This window comes from Rana temporaria, chromosome 9, assembly GCF_905171775.1.
Source record: "Rana temporaria chromosome 9, aRanTem1.1, whole genome shotgun sequence".
Taxonomy (NCBI): Eukaryota; Metazoa; Chordata; class Amphibia; order Anura; family Ranidae; genus Rana; species Rana temporaria.
Window position 1 is genome coordinate 94,777,468 of NC_053497.1, and position 17,913 is coordinate 94,795,380.

General features: G+C 40.7%; 1 protein-coding gene across 2 annotated transcripts in view; it reads left to right on the top strand.

Annotated features, from left to right (window-relative positions):
* TENM1 (teneurin transmembrane protein 1) overlaps positions 1–17,913 on the top strand; it is a 493,379-nt gene that overhangs the window by 375,631 nt on the left and 99,835 nt on the right. For both annotated transcript variants that reach the window (XM_040323926.1, XM_040323927.1), the window contains exon 21: positions 7,804–7,958. In XM_040323926.1, the coding sequence (XP_040179860.1) occupies positions 7,804–7,958 (155 nt within the window). The remainder of the gene's footprint in view (positions 1–7,803; positions 7,959–17,913) is intronic.

The window sequence follows — 17,913 nt, forward strand, 5'->3', positions numbered from 1 at the left end:
TGGACCTCTGTGTTTACACACACCCACGGTCCTGCTCAGTTACTGGGCAATCGTGCATCGTGTTCCCAGTAACGCGGCAGCGCGCACCCGCCCCCTAGTGGCTTTAAAAGATGAGGACATCATATGACGTCCTGTCAGAACAATTGAGCTACTGTGCCGCCGTCAATTGACGGCGGCCGGTAGATGAGTGGTTAAAGAGGAACTGCAGTCTGCTCACATAATCTGTAATAAAAACATCTTTGCCATTCTGAAGCTTTCCTCCGACCACTTAGCATATTATTTTATACATACAGTGTAACCTTGGTTTGAGAGTAACTTGGTTTGAGAGCGTTTTGCAAGACAAGCAACATTTTTAAATACATTTTGACTTGATATACAAGCAGTGTCATGTCACAACTGAGTATAAAAGAGAAGAGTGTAGCAATATGGTTATATTTATTGAAGGTACAACATTTAGCAACATATTGCTACACTTAGAGGCGCAATATATTTACTCTTTTATACTCTGTAGCTCCTGCTGGATTTTGCTTCTAATTTTCTTGTGAAGTCTTCCATTTGTGGAAGGACATTTTATGGTTACACAACCTATTACATTGCTAGAATCTTTTTATATGGACTGAAGGACCTATGAATAAATGGTTGTGGAATGAATCATCTGAGTTCACCTGATTTGTTTACTTGCTTTGATATACAAGTGTTTTGGATTACAAGCATGTTTCTGGAAAAAAAATATGCTCACAATCCAAGGTTTTACTGTACTGTCATTCTGTACTTGCCATATATGCTGCAGAAATCTCCCTTCACTAAGTCTGGCTGCAACCATTTTAACTGTGGGCAGCCGAAGCTGCTGCCTGTTCACTTCCTGGATTTACACAGAGGCACACCTCCAGCTCATTAGCTCTCATTGGCGCTCGTATGACTCACCCCCGTCCCTTCCTGTCAAAGTCTCACGAGAGTGAGAGAGAGCTCTGCATGATGTCATAAGCCTAGGCTTTTTACCAGACAAGAAACAGGAAGTGGGCTGTATAAGGTATTTACTGGCAGAAAAAAAAATATGTTTTACTATCCAAAGTTAAAACAACATGGTCAGAGGATTTAAGAAATGGAAAGATGAAAAAATGACTGAAGTTCCACTTTAAATATATATTTTTTTCAACGTGTGTGTTTTAAATCTTAATCTCTATTATTTTCATGTACTTTTTCAATCTGAAGTACATGGTTGATCCTGCCAGTCACTTTTCCTTGTTGCGCTAAACTGTCCACACAAAGCACTAAAGCTGGTCTGTGCTTGTGTGGTCACTTTTTATTCCTTTGTGTGCAATTCAGAGGCCAACACACAGCATGTTTGTATTGGGTAGTTTGTTCAGCCATCACACCCCTCCCCCAACCAATCACAGCCTGCCTCTGGCACACACTGCCTCCCAATCAATGCCTGACCCTTGAACACTCCCCCTGCTCAAACACAGCTTGTATATTGCCTCAGGCTGGACAGACGTTGGAATACATGACAGAACTTTTTAACCTTGTATAAAATATAAGAAAATATCAGTTCTGAAACTAAGCAGTTATAGTACCTGCATGGTCATAATTGTATTAGAAGTGTTTATAACATAAAACATTTAACACATTTGAAAGGGCAATTAGCATTTACTGAGAGTAGACGCCTTTCTAACACCCTCAGTAAATGCTTAAAACACCATTTTTATGGTGTCTTGAAGGAGATTTAAAAAATAAAATATTCAGCTATTGCTGTGTTAGCAGACATCTGATTCCAGCGCCCAGCGCCTCTTCTCTTTTAGATCACATGACTATCGGCATCATCCAACTCACTTCCTGGAAACCCAGGCTGTCAATGGCCCACACCTTAGAGCTCAGTTTTAAAAATGTATGTAACACAACTGAAGAGAATCACACATTTTGGACACAGTTTTTCTGTTCATTACATTTTGGCTAAGGTAGTGTTTGCTTGGCTGAAACAGATTCCCCCCCAATCCCCACCCCCAAAAAAAGACAATGTATCAGAGTGAGAATAATGCCTTGTACACACGATCTGAATTTCTGATGAAAAAAGTCAGACCAAATTTTTTTATCAGATATTCTGACCGTGTGTGGGCCCCATCAGACTTTTTTCTGTCAGAGTTTGGAAATTCCGATTGTCTGTGTGGAACTCCGACGGAGAAAAAAACACGCATGCTCAAAATCAAGTCGACGCATGCTCGGAAGCATTGAACTTAATTTTTCTCGGCTCGTCGTAGTGTTTTACGTCACCGCGTTTTGGACGGTCGGAATTTGGTCTGACAGTGTGTATGCAAGACAGCTTGAATGGAATTCCGATGGAAAATTCCATCAGATTTTATCTCATCAAAAATTCCGATTGTGTGTACAGGGCATTAGGCCTCATGTACACTGCTGCTGGTAAACGGACGTTTAGGAGCAGTTGGGCATTTTTTTCAACTGTTTCTGAACTATTTTCTATGTTATCTTATCAGTACATGTACACTGGGTCGTTTACAGTCGTTTCTAGGCAGTTGAGTTTAGAGGAATTTTATGGAACCCCCATTCAGAAGCTGTGTTTAGAGGCATTTCAAGCGCCAAAGGCAGCTAAACGTGACAACTCATGTTTAGCAGCGCTTCGTTTACAGACGTTTTTCATTTTAACAAAAAAAAAACAAACGCGGCTAAAATCAGCTAAACGTGGCATGTAAACGTGGCTAAACAGACGTTTTTAGAAGCCGGATTCTAGTTGTCAAGTTAAATCGTTCAGGAGAGGTTGAAGTCTAATGCCCTGTACACACGATCGGTTCGTCTGATGAAAACGGACCGTGTGTGAGCCCCATCGTTTTTTTCCCATCGGTGAAAAAAAATAGAACCTGCTTTAAATTTTTCTTATAGTTAAAAAAACGATAGAAAAAAACGATCATCTGTGGGGAAATCCATCGGTCAAAAATCCATGCATGCTCAGAATCAAGTCGACGCATGCTCGGAAGCATTGAACTTAATTTTCTCAGCACATCGTTGTGTTTTACGTCACCGCGTTGGACACGATCGGATCTTTAACCGATGGTGTGTAGGCAAGACTGATGAAAGTCAGCTTCATCGGATATCTGATGAAAAATCCATCGGTCCGTTTTCATCAGACGAACCGATCGTGTGTACAGGGCATAAGGCATCTTGCATTTTCACAAAGAGTTTCTAGAAATGTTCTTCAAAGGGTCACAAGAAGGTAATTTTTTTGGTGTTTTGGATACAATGGTGAGGGAGTTAGTTAGTTTTTTTGTTTTTCTATGTCCCCACTGAGGCGATTCACCCCTCTATTTTTCCTGGTGACCATTCTCACTGTTCCCCTTACAGCTACCTAAAATTTAGAATTCTGTTCACTTTAACGTGATGTGCTATAAATTCCTGTTGCATCTCTAGAACAGAAAGTGAGACATAAACTCCTCAGCGGGACACACTAGGAACGTAACCGGAGTCAGGATGTCTATGCTCTCTGGGGAAAGTGCTCCATGCAAACTGGTGAACTATAAATAAAATGTTGTACTATAATAGTTAGTGGGCAAAGTGGCTGGACAAACCGTAGACGGCATCCACTGTCGATGGGGGTCATTAATTATAATAATTATAATATGGGCGTATGGGCGTTTTTGTACATAAGGGATGTGTGGGGCCTCTCCCCCTTTCCTTATTATATATATATATATATATATATATATACAGTATATATATATTATTATTATTATTTTTGGTTATGTTTTGACATTTGAGTGGACAGATGTGAAAGGCCTAGATTTAGGCCCAGATAGGATGTGTGTGTGTATATATATATATATATATATATATATATATATATATATATATATATATATATATATATATATATATATATTAGGGCTGTGGAAATTAACTTAATTCATCGATTAATCTTTAATTTTTTTGATCGATCAAAAAATATTTATTGATTGGTACTCACCTCTCCGCTGGCTTCCGGGCCTTCAAGGAGTTCCGTCGGAGATCCGGTGATATCACAGACACCGGCGGGGCTTGCCGTGTCCATCTGAAGGGCTCCTTTGCTGTGCCTTTATTTCTGCATGCCGGCGGGACCTTACTATCTGCCACACGCAAGGGCTGTTACACTTCCCTCTATCAACCTGGGATTCTACAACCATCCACTGGGAGTTTTGATAGTTCTCTTCACGGGACATCTACATGCCGACGGACTGATGTTAACCTCTCCTCATCTGGATTCAGCAGTGGTATCGCCGTACACATTTTTATACCAGTATCATACTTAGTTACATGTTTTTATGACTGCTTTTGCTACCGTTTGGTATTACTCGCACCATTTTTACAGTTTATGTAGCTACATCGATTTTATCTCCAGTGCAATATTTATTTTGTTACCTACTTGAAGACTATAAAAGTTTTAATTCTATTTCCATCGAGCACTGCCTTTGTGTGTTTTTTTGTATCCTGCTATCCATTTTTCCAGTGGTTGGTAACTGCACTGGGAATCAGCCTGCAAAAAGATCAGCTAAAAGTAGTTGGATCTGTATGTGCGTTATAATTAATCGAAATTAGTCAATTAATCGATTAAAATATAAAAAATGATTAATCGAAACCCCAAAATTGTTATCAGTAACAGCCCTAATATATATATACATTTATATGTGTGTGTGTATATGTGTATGTGTGTATATATATATATATATATATATATATATATATATATATATATATATATATATATATAAATCATTTTTATTTATTTTTTCCTTATTATATTCTCTCAAGTTGTTGCTATATTATATTGTTATTTAGATTTTTTTTATTTGAATGAATACCGTATTTATCGGCGTATACCGTGCACTTTTTTCCCCTTAAAATCAGGGGAAAATCGGGGGTGCACGATATACGCCGATCCCCGCTTCCCGCAATGTGTTTGAACGCCACCGCCGACACATACCGAGCGCAGTACACTCGGGTACACTCGGCCAGGCTCGGCTCCCCTCGCGGTCACGCCCTGTGCCGCCTCCTAGCCTTTATGCGAAAGGAACCAAGCGTGGCCGAGCATGCCCGAGTGTACTGCGCTCGGTATATGTCGGCGGCGGCGTTCAAACATCGCGGGAAGCAGGGATTGACTCAGAAACAGCGCGGGAGAAGCCGGGAGGACACCACCAGGGCCACAGACAGACGCCGGACCGGACAAGGCCACCGATGGACGCCAGGCAAGACACGGACGAGGGGCATTCAAACTGTAAGTATTTTATTTTTTTCCTGAAATTTCCCTTCCAGGTTGGGGGTGCGCGCTATACGCCGGGGCGCGCTATATGAAGATAAATACGGTAGCTACTATGCAGGGTGATAGGATTTTTATCTTGTATTCATATATTTTAGGTTCAATGTGTATGATGTTTTTTTGTGTTTTGTCTTGTTTGTTTGTCTGTTGAGGAAAATAAATAAAAAGATTTATTAAAAAAAAAAAAACACAACAACAATAGTTATTACATTTCAAAAAATCAATGTTAGCGTTTGTATCCTTTGTATCAGAGAGTAGTGTGTTCTTTTTGGTGAATCTTCACCTTTAGTAACACACCCTCAGTGCTTGTCTCCACTTCACCCTCTGTTCAGATCCTCACCTTCTGAAAGCAATATGCCATGAGGACAAAGCTTGTGCTTTGGCAGACACATTCATTATTAACTTTACTAAGTGGAAAAGTTTGTTTTTCAATAATAGAGAACATTTTGTAACCTAATTGAAGCTGAGAAACAAACAAGGTTTAATGAATTAGAAGCAAGGTAATATATGACTTTTTTAGCTTGCACATCAAGTAGGTGCTGCTCCTGAGAACGTAGCAACCCCTCTTAGCAAATTATATTATTGAACGTTTCGAAAGAGATTTTTTTGTTTTTGTGGCAGACATACAGTATATTGTATGCATTTTAAGGGGTGAGTGCACCTTCAACCCCCATATCTAGATTCTGCACCATGACAAAAATGTTAAAAAACACTTATTTCAGGAACTGAAATTTAAATTGCCCAGACAAAGCACATAGGGCCAGATTCACAAAAGAGATACGACGGCGTATCTCCTGATACGCCGTCGTATCTCTGTTTTAGGGCCGTTCATAGAATCAGTTACTGTACGCATAGCTAGCCCTAAGATCCGACAGGTGTAATTGAATTACACCGTCGGATCCTAGGATGCAATACTTCGGCCGCCGCTGGGGGGAGTTTGCGTCGTAAACCAGCGTCGGGTATGCAAATTAGCAGTTATGGCGATCCACAAAGGTTTTTCCCGTCGTTACGTTGGCGCAAGTCTTAGTTTCCCGTCGCAAAGTTAGGGGTACTTTAACATGGTGTAAAATTACTCCACCATGTTAAAGTATGCCCGTCTTTCCCGCGTCGCTTTTGAATTTTTTTGTTTTCCCGGCGTAAGTACGTTACGCACGTCGCGATTCTCAACACGTCGGCGCGTCGTAATTTCGCGCAAAGCACGTCGGGAAATTTGCAAACGGAGCATGCGCAGTACGTCCGGCGCGGGAGCGCGCCTAATTTAAATGGTACCCGCCCCATTTGAATTGGGCCGCCTTGCGCCGGACGTGTTTACGATACACCGACGCAGGTTTACAGGTAAGTGCTTTGTGGATCGGGCACTTAGACTGAAAATCTGCAGCGGTGTAACGTAAACGGGTTAAGTTACGCTGCGCCGCAGGTACGAGAATCTGGCCCATGTTTTTTATCTTCAGCTGCTCCCAACAGCCAGTGAATCCACAATCATGCACATGGCCGACCATAGGGAATAATTACTGTCTATCTCTGTAGCTCAGAACATTTATAGACCTTATTATGTATGGAATTCATGGGTTAAAGTTTAACATATCCTCTAGTTTATTTTTTATTAACTATTTTTGAGCTTTGCTATTCTGCCCAGGTTCACTCTGGGCTGCGGGAGTGAAGCTGTGTGAGTTTAGATGAACTTGCACGATTTCACTCCCGCTTGTCAGTCCTGATTTCGGACGCGATTACAGAGACATCTGTGCAGGTTTCAGAAACTACTTTTTGAAATCGGTGCAGCACCGCATATGTGGCGTCGTACCAATTAGAACAGTGCAATTGCCGGCAAATGCAGCCGATTAGATATGTCAAATCGCACCAGTGTGAACCAGGGCTTAATAATACATAGCTAATATTTAAAAAATGTGGTGAGCATAGGTCCGATTCATTACTTTTTGGTCTTAAGGCGTTTTTTCCTTCTGTTCACTTTCACCATTGCTAAGTAATACTCAAACACGTTGGGGTTCATTAACAAAACGAGTAGAGCATGTTCACTTTGCAAAGTTTGTGAATAAGGTGAAGCTGTGCTGTCAATAATCTTTTTTTTTTTTATTGGCACACAGTTGGGTATTCTTTGCAAATACATTTTTTACTTAGTTTCATTTTGCAAAGTTAACTTGTTCCGCTTATTTAACTGCTAATAAGTAGGCTGGGTGGACCTATATACTGTATGTTAGATCGATTTGTATTTAAAAAATGTATTATAGTGAAAAGTTTTTAAGAAACAGTTCAGCAATATTTTTTATATTTTCCTATCGTGAACACTTAACTGAACAGTTCCAAGGCAGTATAAGCAATATTTCAAGACCTTGTATACGCATGATGGATCAGCAGTTTTGTAGACAAAGGCAAGGCTGAAGTTCTATGTAACGATGCCATAATATTGTAAACTATTCTTACTGACCACTATGCCTTGTGACAGTAAATTCAATACATTGATGAGAGATTGTGATTTTCATCATCTCTAGGTATAACTGTTGATGCACGTGGGTTTATTTATTTTGTCGATGGTACCATGATCCGGAAGATTGATGATAGAGGCATCATTTCAACAGTTATAGGACTTAATGGTTTAACCTCGACTCAGCCATTAAGCTGTGACTCGGGAATGGACATCAGCCGGGTAAGAAATGTAATCTTCTGCTATACAATTGTAGTAATTGTATGTAATGTGACTGTTGGCTGCTGAGAAGGTATTACACAGTCAGACCACTCTAAATAGACGTTTTATTCTTTAGTATATGTTTATTAAACCACCTTGTACTGTCTCTCAGGGACTCTGGTGATTTCATTTTTGCACTTGAGTTCACTGCTCTGCATAGCTATTATAGGCATTATTAGGAGGGATCACTCTTCCTTTTGAACATTTACTTTAAATTATGGGAATGCAACATAAAAGAGTAAGAACTCACCAAGATGGGCAGGCCCCCCCAAACCTCATAAGTGAGTAGACCAGAAGCTGTGACAAGAAAAATAAGCATCCAATAAGTGAAAAAGCCTTAAGAATAAATATAAATTTTGGGTGGACTGACCAATTGAACAACTATATATACTTTAATGGTTAACGGTGGATATGGTTTAACTTTACAGTAATAGATCGGGATTAAATCCGTGGAGCAATTAGCGCAAATAATAACTAATGAATAAATGGAAAAGAAAAATAAACTGCGCTAATAATCGGTGAATGATAAATGATAAAATTGTGACAAATGAGTATGTGTAACATACAAAAATCTAATAAATAGTGAAAACACAATCCACAGTGAATACAAGAAAACACTTGATGAATGTCCTTTAGACACAAGAAACCCCTGTCAGCTGAACACAAAAGGGCTACCGGGATTCCAGAAAGTGTGAAGCCCCATACACACTATCAGTTTTCCTGCTGGTTTTCTCTTCAGGTTTACCAAAACCATCTAATATGAGGTCAAACCTTAAAGCCCCATACACACTATCAGTTTTCCTGCTGGTTTTCTCTTCAGGTTTACCAAAACCATGTAGTACAAGGACCTGCCTGATTGCATTCAAATTGAAACGCCTAAGGTTTGACCTCATATTAGATGGTTTTGGTAAACCTGAAGAGAAAACCATCAGGAAAACTGATAGTGTGTATGGGGCTTAAGCGTTTCAATTTGAATGCAATCAGGCAGGCCCTTGTACTACATGGTTTTGGTAAACCTGAAGAGAAAACCAGCAGGAAAACTGATAGTGTGTATGGGGCTTGACAGATAAATGTTCATAGGTCATGTTCAAGTGTTTTCTTTTATTCACTGTGGATTGTGTTTTCACTATTTATTAGATTTTTGTATGTTACACATACTCATTTGTCACAATTTTATCATTTATCATTCACCGATCATTAGCGCGGTTTATTTTTCTTTTCCATACATTGTTACTTTGTTTATATGACACAGTTTTAACCGCAGCTTTATTTGTTTGTACTATTTTGCATTTTCACATGCACTTTTGATTCATTTTATGTTTATGCAGATTAGCGCAATTTATACCACTTTTTTCTAACTAATGAATAAAGACTATACAAAGTTGAAAAATGTAATAAAAAAATTCATACAAAAATTCATAAGCAAAATTCTTACACAAAATGTGTTGCTGGCTGTGACACTAAACAATGATTCCACTTTCAAGTACACCTGCAGTGCAAAGTGTATTTTTCTTTAGTAAATAACCCCCATAGTGATTAATAATGTCCATTAAATATTAAGATTCATTAAACACCACAGTTTCTGCTGCAATACTTCAAACTTCTGTGCTCTCCCGTCACCAGGCGCAATGCAAGCTCACCACCTAGGGATAAATAGCATGCTTGTTACAATAATCATCACCGCTATGTGGTCTCCAGAACCCACTCCCCGATCCCTCTGGGCAGTAAAGAGAGGCTGCTTTCTTACTCTTTTCCTTTTACATTATTTTATAGAAAGGTGTTGAGGTGCACTTTCTGTATTTAATAGATTGGGATTGACAACAGCAGATTTCCTCTTAAGTTTGTTGATATTTCTGATTACATTTTAAGAGTAAAAATTGGCTGAGAAAATAGACTTAGGCCCCATACACACGAGAGGATTTATCCGCAGATACGGTCCAGCGGACCGTATCCGCGGATAAATCCTCTCGAGGATTTCAGCAGATTTCTATGCGATGGCGTGTACACACCATCGCATTGAAATCCGCGCTGAAATCCTCTGGCGATGACGTGTCACACCGTCGCCGCGATTATGACGCGGCGGCGGGCGCGACGCTGTCATATAAGGAATTCCACGCATGCGTCAAATCATTACGACGCGTGCGGGGAATCCCTTTGGACGGATGGATCCGGTAAGTCTGTACAGACGAGCGGATCCATCCGTTGGAATGGATTCCAGCAGATGGATTTGTTGTGCATGTCAGCAAATATCCGATCTGCTGGAATCCATCCCAGAGGAGATTTCTCCGCGGAAACAGATCCGCTGGCGTGTACACACCATAGGATCTATCCGCAGAAACCCATTTGCTGGGATTTATCTGCGGATGGATTCTATCGTGTGTATGGGGCCTTAGATGTAGACTGCATTTATATACTTAATTATATTTCTTAAGTTGTAGGGAAAATACCTCTCTCGGCATCAATCAGAGACTGTACTGGCATATAATGTTATTTAGTTTTCTCTCCTAAGACTTTGATTTTTTTTTGTGTTAAAAGTACCTACCAGAGGATAGACACTTTCTACATTATCTGTTAAAAAAAACTAAAACTTTATGATGTGTGAGAGTGTTAATCAATTACTGTTGCTTTTTTCTAGCACCTGCAGTAAGGCAGAAACAGAGAGTGTGATTTACTTGTTGTATCTTAGCTAGCTTTCTTTGTCACTGTAGGGAGCAGTCCAATGTCTATTAATACCAGAGAAGAAAGATATTATAAGTTAGTCTCTTTTATCTTTAGAATGTAGAATGTTCCCTGTAGCAGCCAATTAGATTCAAGCTTTTATTTATGGTTTCCTTCTAGTGCATGTCGTGACCTGATTGGTGGCTGTGGGACAAAAAGAATAGTTTTTTTACATTTGACAAAAGATGAGTTAAGTCCATAGTTTTACTGTAGTAAAATTTGAAAGGTAAGAGAGGGGGCTGAGAGGTAGGAAGGAGGGGGTGAGGGGGAGAGAGGAGAGCTGAGACCAGGCAGCATATGACGGAGGGGCATTCCCTGACCACGGTGGTCAATTTAATTTTCATTTTTTTTGGGGGGGGGGGGTTAACAAATGCTTTAAGGTGAAAACAGAAAATTAGGCCTGAAAATAAATAGAAAAAAGTTCAGCTGTAGTGCACAAGATCATTCCACTGCTTTTTTGTAATAAATCTGGTTATCAGGGATCCCCTTTTTCTTACATTCCATTTGCCCCCCTGGCTTGATTCTCAACTAGATGAGAATGAGGGTTCACAAGGAATAAATATGTGAAGGAATGAGCTTGTCAAGCCCAGATAAACTACAGTGCTCAGAAGTGTTCTGATAAACCAAGCATTACGTAGATGGTAATTGTAATGAATCTACCAAATGAATGGATCATCCAAAATGGATAGGAAACTGAAAGTACCAAATCAGATATAAGGGAAGACAATTTTGGAAAATAATTGGCAAATAACAATATAAATGATATGTACAAACAGTATTGAAAGGTTTGTGAAGAGAGTACATACCACGTCTGTAAACAGTAAAACTACAGTTAACCACTTACCCCCCGGACCATATTGCTGCCCAAAGACCAGAGTACTTTTTGCGATTCGGGACTGCGTCGCTTTAACAGACAATTGCGCGGTCGTGCGACGTGGCTCCCAAACAAAATTGGCGTCCTTTTTTTCCCACAAATAGAGCTTTCTTTTGGTGGTATTTGATCACCTCTGCGGTTTTTATTTTTTGCGCTATAAACAAAAATAGAACGACAATTTTGAAAAAAATGAATATTTTTTACTTTTTGCTGTAATAAATATCCCCCAAAAATATATAAAAAAACATTTTTTTTCCTCAGTTTAGGCCGATACGTATTCTTCTACATATTTTTCGTAAAAAAAAATCGCAATAAGCGTTTATTGATTGGTTTGCGCAAAAGTTATAGCGTTTACAAAATAGGGGGTATTTTTATGGCATTTTTATTAATATTTTTTTTACTAGTAATGGCGGCGATCAGCGATTTTTTTTTTGGTATTGCGACATTATGGCGGACACTTCGGACATTTTTGACACATTTTTGGGACCATTGGCATTTTTATAGCGATCAGTGCTATAAAAATGCATTAGATTACTATAAAAATGCCACTGGCAGTGAAGGGGTTAACACTAGGGGGCGGGGAAGGGGTTAAGTATGCCTGGGTGTGTTCTTACTGTGGGGGGGGGGGTGGCCTCACTAGGGGAAACACTGATCCTCGGTTCATACAGTGTATGAACCGAAGAAAAGCATTTCCCCTGCTGACAGGAACGAGAGCTGTGTGTTTACACACACAGCTCCCGTTCCCCGCTCTGTACCGAGCGATCGCGTGTGCCCGGCGGCGATCGCGCCCGCCGGGCACACGCACGGGAGTCGGGGGCGAGCGGGGGGCGCGTGCGCGCGCCTCCGGCGGCGCGCGTGCGCCCCTAGTGGCGGCTAAAGGGTAGGACGTCATAATACGTGATCTCGCCTAGGAGAGCCACCTTGTGGACGTATTATGACGGTGCGGCGACGGCAAGTAGTTAATGGGAGGCGTCCCACCGACAGCTGTTATATAGGCAAGGCCAGGGCCACCCGGTGACATAACCGAGTGACCCCGCCCCTTCTGACATTGTGTACCATCAGAGGGAGGTGCGGTCATCCTGTTATGTCAGCTGGTGGCCCTGCCCTTGCCTTTAAAACAGATTTCACAGCCAAGAGGCAACAGTTGTCTGAGTTTTTTCTTTTTTTTTTTCAAATCTTTCTTGATTGAAGATGGATGGACTTTTTTTTTTCTTTTTTTTTTCAAGGGTCTGGAATGGATTTTGAGGGGGGGGGAATGCTGCTTTTTATTTTGACATGGAGTTTCCCTTAATATCCATACCAGACCCAAAAGGGAGACGGCAAAACAGCTGTGATCAAGTTTAAATTAAATTTTTTTTTTTTAGAAATGTCATTTTGCTGTGGGAATGTGAAACACATCAGGCAGATGTGCCACTTTACAGGCAGAGTGAGGGGCAGACACAATATTTAAAAGAATATTTAATTTTTATTGTTTCATTTTTTTTTAACCATAACCCAAGCACAAAAAACTTTACAGAGCTCTCACATTTTTGCAGGGTCCCAGTAATTGTCTCTAAACTCAAGCAGTTTTTTTTCACTATCACAATGCCCTCACAGTATCAAAATGCCCCAGACAGTATCACAGTTTCCCCTAAAATATCAGTGTTCCCGCAGCATCACAGTGCTTTCAAAGTATTACAATACCCCAGCAGTACCACAGTACCCTCACAGTTTAAAGCCGCGTACACACAACCATTTTTCATGTCATGGAAAAAAACGTTGTTTTTCTCGACGTGATTCTTGTCAAGCCTGCCTTGCATACACACAATCGCGAAAAAAAATGCTCGAGCAAACCACAGTGACGTACAAGCAGTTTTCACTTCAGCACTTCTCTCCAGCACTCCCACTTGCTGAGGTCCCCACAATGCCTGATGGGTTGCACTGAATATCCATGGTGTCTGCCTCATCCAACTGTCATTTAGGCACTCAGGTCAGTAATCTGTAGAGATTTACAGCCTCATATTCATTTCCTTTGCTTTAATAGCCTTTCTTCCCCTTTCCTATTTTTCTTTCCTTTTTTTTAGCAGTGTAACTGTAATTAAAGTAACCCCTAGCTCTTTTTAGCAATTTGATTGAATAAGATTCTGCAAAATGTGAGCCATAACAGACTGCTAATCTATCTCCAATACCAACAATGCAGCAACATCCTCCCATCAATGGTGTCTATTAAACGTAGCATATTTTGTAATACGGTCGTGAAAAAAGCTAAGCTAGCCACTGCATCAAAGAACAAATTATTCTACTGTTAGCATTTAGAAAAAACGTTAGCTCATAATTTTCATTTTTACTGTGTTGGTATTCATTACGTAATTACTGAATTCTAATCTTCACTAACCCAAATCCTTTAATTTAGGTTGGCAACTTTTTTTTTATCCTTGGGTTGATGTTTGTCAGACCTGAGCATGCCTTTTTAGAGAATGTGTTTTCAAACCTAGAATAATTCCACAGGTAGCCAGCCCCATTTGTGGAGAGATATGCTGTGCGCTTGAAAATATACAAAGGCTTTACAAATCGCATTTTATCTTTACAAAGCTAAGAATATCTGGCAGCATTCACTGAACATGAAATATACGTGTTTAAAAACTGTGGCCGATTTGCCTTTAATCCATAAAAATTGCCCATATATGTATACAGAATTTTGAAAGGCAAAGCTTCAAAGCCATTTTTTTTGTATACCAGCTGGATAAACTGAAGGGGATGCTGGGGAATATAATACAGACAACAGCAGTTAAATTCAAATTCCAGGAAATTAGACTGTTAATGCTGCATAGCGGAGAATTAGAGATATAGCAAACTCAGCATGTAATATAATGACAACATGAATGTGTATTTTATTCGAATGAGATGTATTTTATAGATCGACTTAATAATAATTCAAAACACAATTACAAAAATCTGAATCTTCTAAACAATGGGAAATACATTGTTAGTTCCAAACAATACAATACATTTTACCATCTACTGTATTTTACCCAACAGATGAAAAGATTACAGCATGCTACATGCACCCTGATATAAATTTGCACATATATAAATTTGTATATACATATATATATATACATATACACAGTATATATACACCCCTCACATTTTTGTAAATATTATATATCTTTTCATGTGACATCACTGAAGAAATTACACTTTGCTACAATGTAAGGTAGTGAGTGTACAGCTTATATAACAGTGTAAATTTTCTGTCCCCTTATAGTGGAGGTCCACACGAAAATGGAACCTTTGCTTTTCGGGAACCCTCCCCCTCTCCGGTGTCACATTTTGCACCTTTCAGGGGGGTGCAGATACCTGTCTAATACAGGTATTTGCACCCAGTTTTGGGCATAGACCCCTGCGGGGGTCAAGCCACTCCCCCCCCCCTACGCTGTCTTCTGGAAACACACAGGTCCCGTAAGACAGCGGGGACCAGTAAGGACGCGCAGCGCGACTCACGCATGCGCAGTAGGGAACCGGGAAGTGAAGCCGCAACGCTTCACTTCCTGATTTCCTCACCGAGGATGGCGGCGGGGGCAGCCTCAAGCTGAAAGATTGATCGGCTTCAGCTCCTGACATCACCGGCACCCTGGACAGGTAAATTTATATTTATTAAAAGTCAGGAGCTGCAGTATTTGTAGCTGCTGGTTTTTAAAACATTTTTTTAGGCGAGCCTCCGCTTTAAAATAACTCAACACACAGCCATTAATGTATAAACCGCTGGCAACAATAGTGAGTACACCCCTAAGTGAATGTCCAAATCGGGCCCAAAGTGTCAATATTTTCTGTGGCCACCACTATTTTCCAGCACTGCCTTAATCCTCTTGGGCATGGGGTTCACCAAAGCTTCACAGGTTGCCACTGGAGTCCTCTTCCTCTCCTCCATGATGACATCACAGAGCTGGTGGATGTTAGAGACCTTGCGCTCCTCCACCACCAATTTGAGGATGCCTCACAGATGCTTAATAGGGTTTAGGCCTGGAGACCTTCATCTTCTTTAGTAAGGCAATGGTCATCTTGAAGGTGTGTTTGGGGTTGTTATCATGTTGTAATACTGCCCTGCGTCTCAGTCTCCGAAGGGAGGGGGATCATTGCTCTACATTAGCTCCCCAGTGCCAGCAGCACTCACACAGCTCCAGACCATGACACTCCCACCACCATGCTTGACTGTAGGCAAGACACACTTGCCTTTGTACTTCTCACCTGGTTGCTGCCACACACGCTTGACACCATCTGAACCAAATACGTTTATCTTGGTCTCATCACACCACAGGACATGTTTCCAGAAATCTATGCCCTTAGTCTGCTTGTCTTCAGCAAACAGTTTGTTGGCTGTATTGTGCATCATCTTTAGAAGAGACTTTCTTCTGGAATGACAGCCAAGTAGACCAATTACATGTGGTGTGTGGCGTATGGTGTGTGGCGTATGGTGTGAGCACCGACAGGCTGACCTCTAACCCCTTCAACCTCTGCATCTATTTCCCAAAGACAACCTCTAGATATGATGCTGAGCATGTGCACTCAACTTCTTTGGTCGACATGACACCAGGGGGGGAAAATGGCTAATTGGGCCCCATTTGGACATTTTTACTTAGAGTTGTACTCACTTTTGTTGCCAGCGGTTTAGACATTAATGGCTGTGTGTTGAGTTATTTTTAGGAGACAACAAATGTACACTGTTATACAAGCTGTACGCTCACTACTTTACATTGTAGCAAAGTGTCATTTCTTCAGTGTTGTCACATGGAAAGATAGAAAAAAATATTTACAACAATGTGAGGGGTGTACTTACTTTTGTGAGATACTGTGGGGGTTATTTACTAAAGGCAAATCCACTTTGCACTACAAGTGCACTTGGAAGTGCAGTCACTGTAGATATGAGGGGGTCATGCAAGGAAAAAAAACAGCATTTTTGCAAATGATTGGATGATAAACATCAGCAGAGCTTCCCTTCATTTCGATATTCCCCTCAGATCTACAGTGACTGCATTTCCAAGTGCACTTGTAGTGCAAAGTGGATTTGCCTTTAGTATTTAACCCCAGAATATATATATATATATATATATATATATATATATATATATATATATATAGTCATGGCCGAAATTGTTGGCACAACAGAAATTTTTCCAGAAAATCAAGTATTTCTCACAGAAAAGTATTGCAGTAATGCATGTTTTGCTATACACATGTGTATTCCCTTTGTGTGTATTTCAACAAAACAAAAAAAGGAGGAAAAAAAGAAAATTGGACATATTGTCACACAAAACTCCAAAAATGGGCTGGTCAAAATTCTTGGCCCCCCTAACTTAATATTTGGTTGCACATCCTTTGGAAAAAATAACTAAAATCAGTCGCTTCCTATAACCATCAATAAGCTTCTTACACCTCTCACCTGGAATTTTGGACCACTCTTCCTTTGCAAACTGCTCCAGGTCTCTCTTATTGGAAGGGCACCTTTAGATCTGGACTCATTGCTGGCCACTTTAGAACTCTCCACCGCTTTGTTGCCATCCATTTCTGGGTGCTTTTTGACACATGTTTGGGGTCATTGTCATGCTGGAAGACCCAAGATCTCGGACGCAAACCTAGCTTTCTGACACTGGGCTCTATAGTGCGACCCAAAATCCTTTGGTAATCCTCAGATTTGATGATGCCTTGCACACATTCAAGGTACCCAGTGCCAGAGGCAGCCAAACAACCCAAAAACGTCATTGAAACTCCACCGTATTTCACTGTAGGTACTGTGTTCTTTTCTTTGTAGGCCTAATTCCATTTTCGGTAAACAGTAGAATGATGTGCTTTACCAAAAAGCTCTATTTTGGTCTCATCTGTCCACAAGACATTTTCCCAGAAGGATTTTGGCTTACTCAAGTAAATTTTGGCAAACTGTAGTCTTGCTTTTTTATGTCTCTGTGTCAGCAGTGGGGTCCTCCTGGGTCTCCTGCCATAGCGTTTCATTTTATTTAAAGCGGGAGTTCACCCGAAAACATTTTTTTAACATTAGATTGATGCTCATTTTGTCAAGGGGAATCGGGTGTTAGATAGATCTTCTCCACCGCTTCCGGGTATGGTCTTCGGGACTGGACGTTCCTATTTGATTGACAGGCTTCCGACAGGCTTCCGACGGTCGCATACATCGCGTCACGAGTAGTGGCTCTATACGGCGCCTGCGCACCGACGTTCGGCTACTTTCGGAAAATCGTGACGCGATGTATGCGACTGTTGGAAGCCTGTCGGAAGCCTGTCAATCAAATAGGAACGCCCAGTCCCGCAGCCCATACCCGGAAGCAGCGGAGA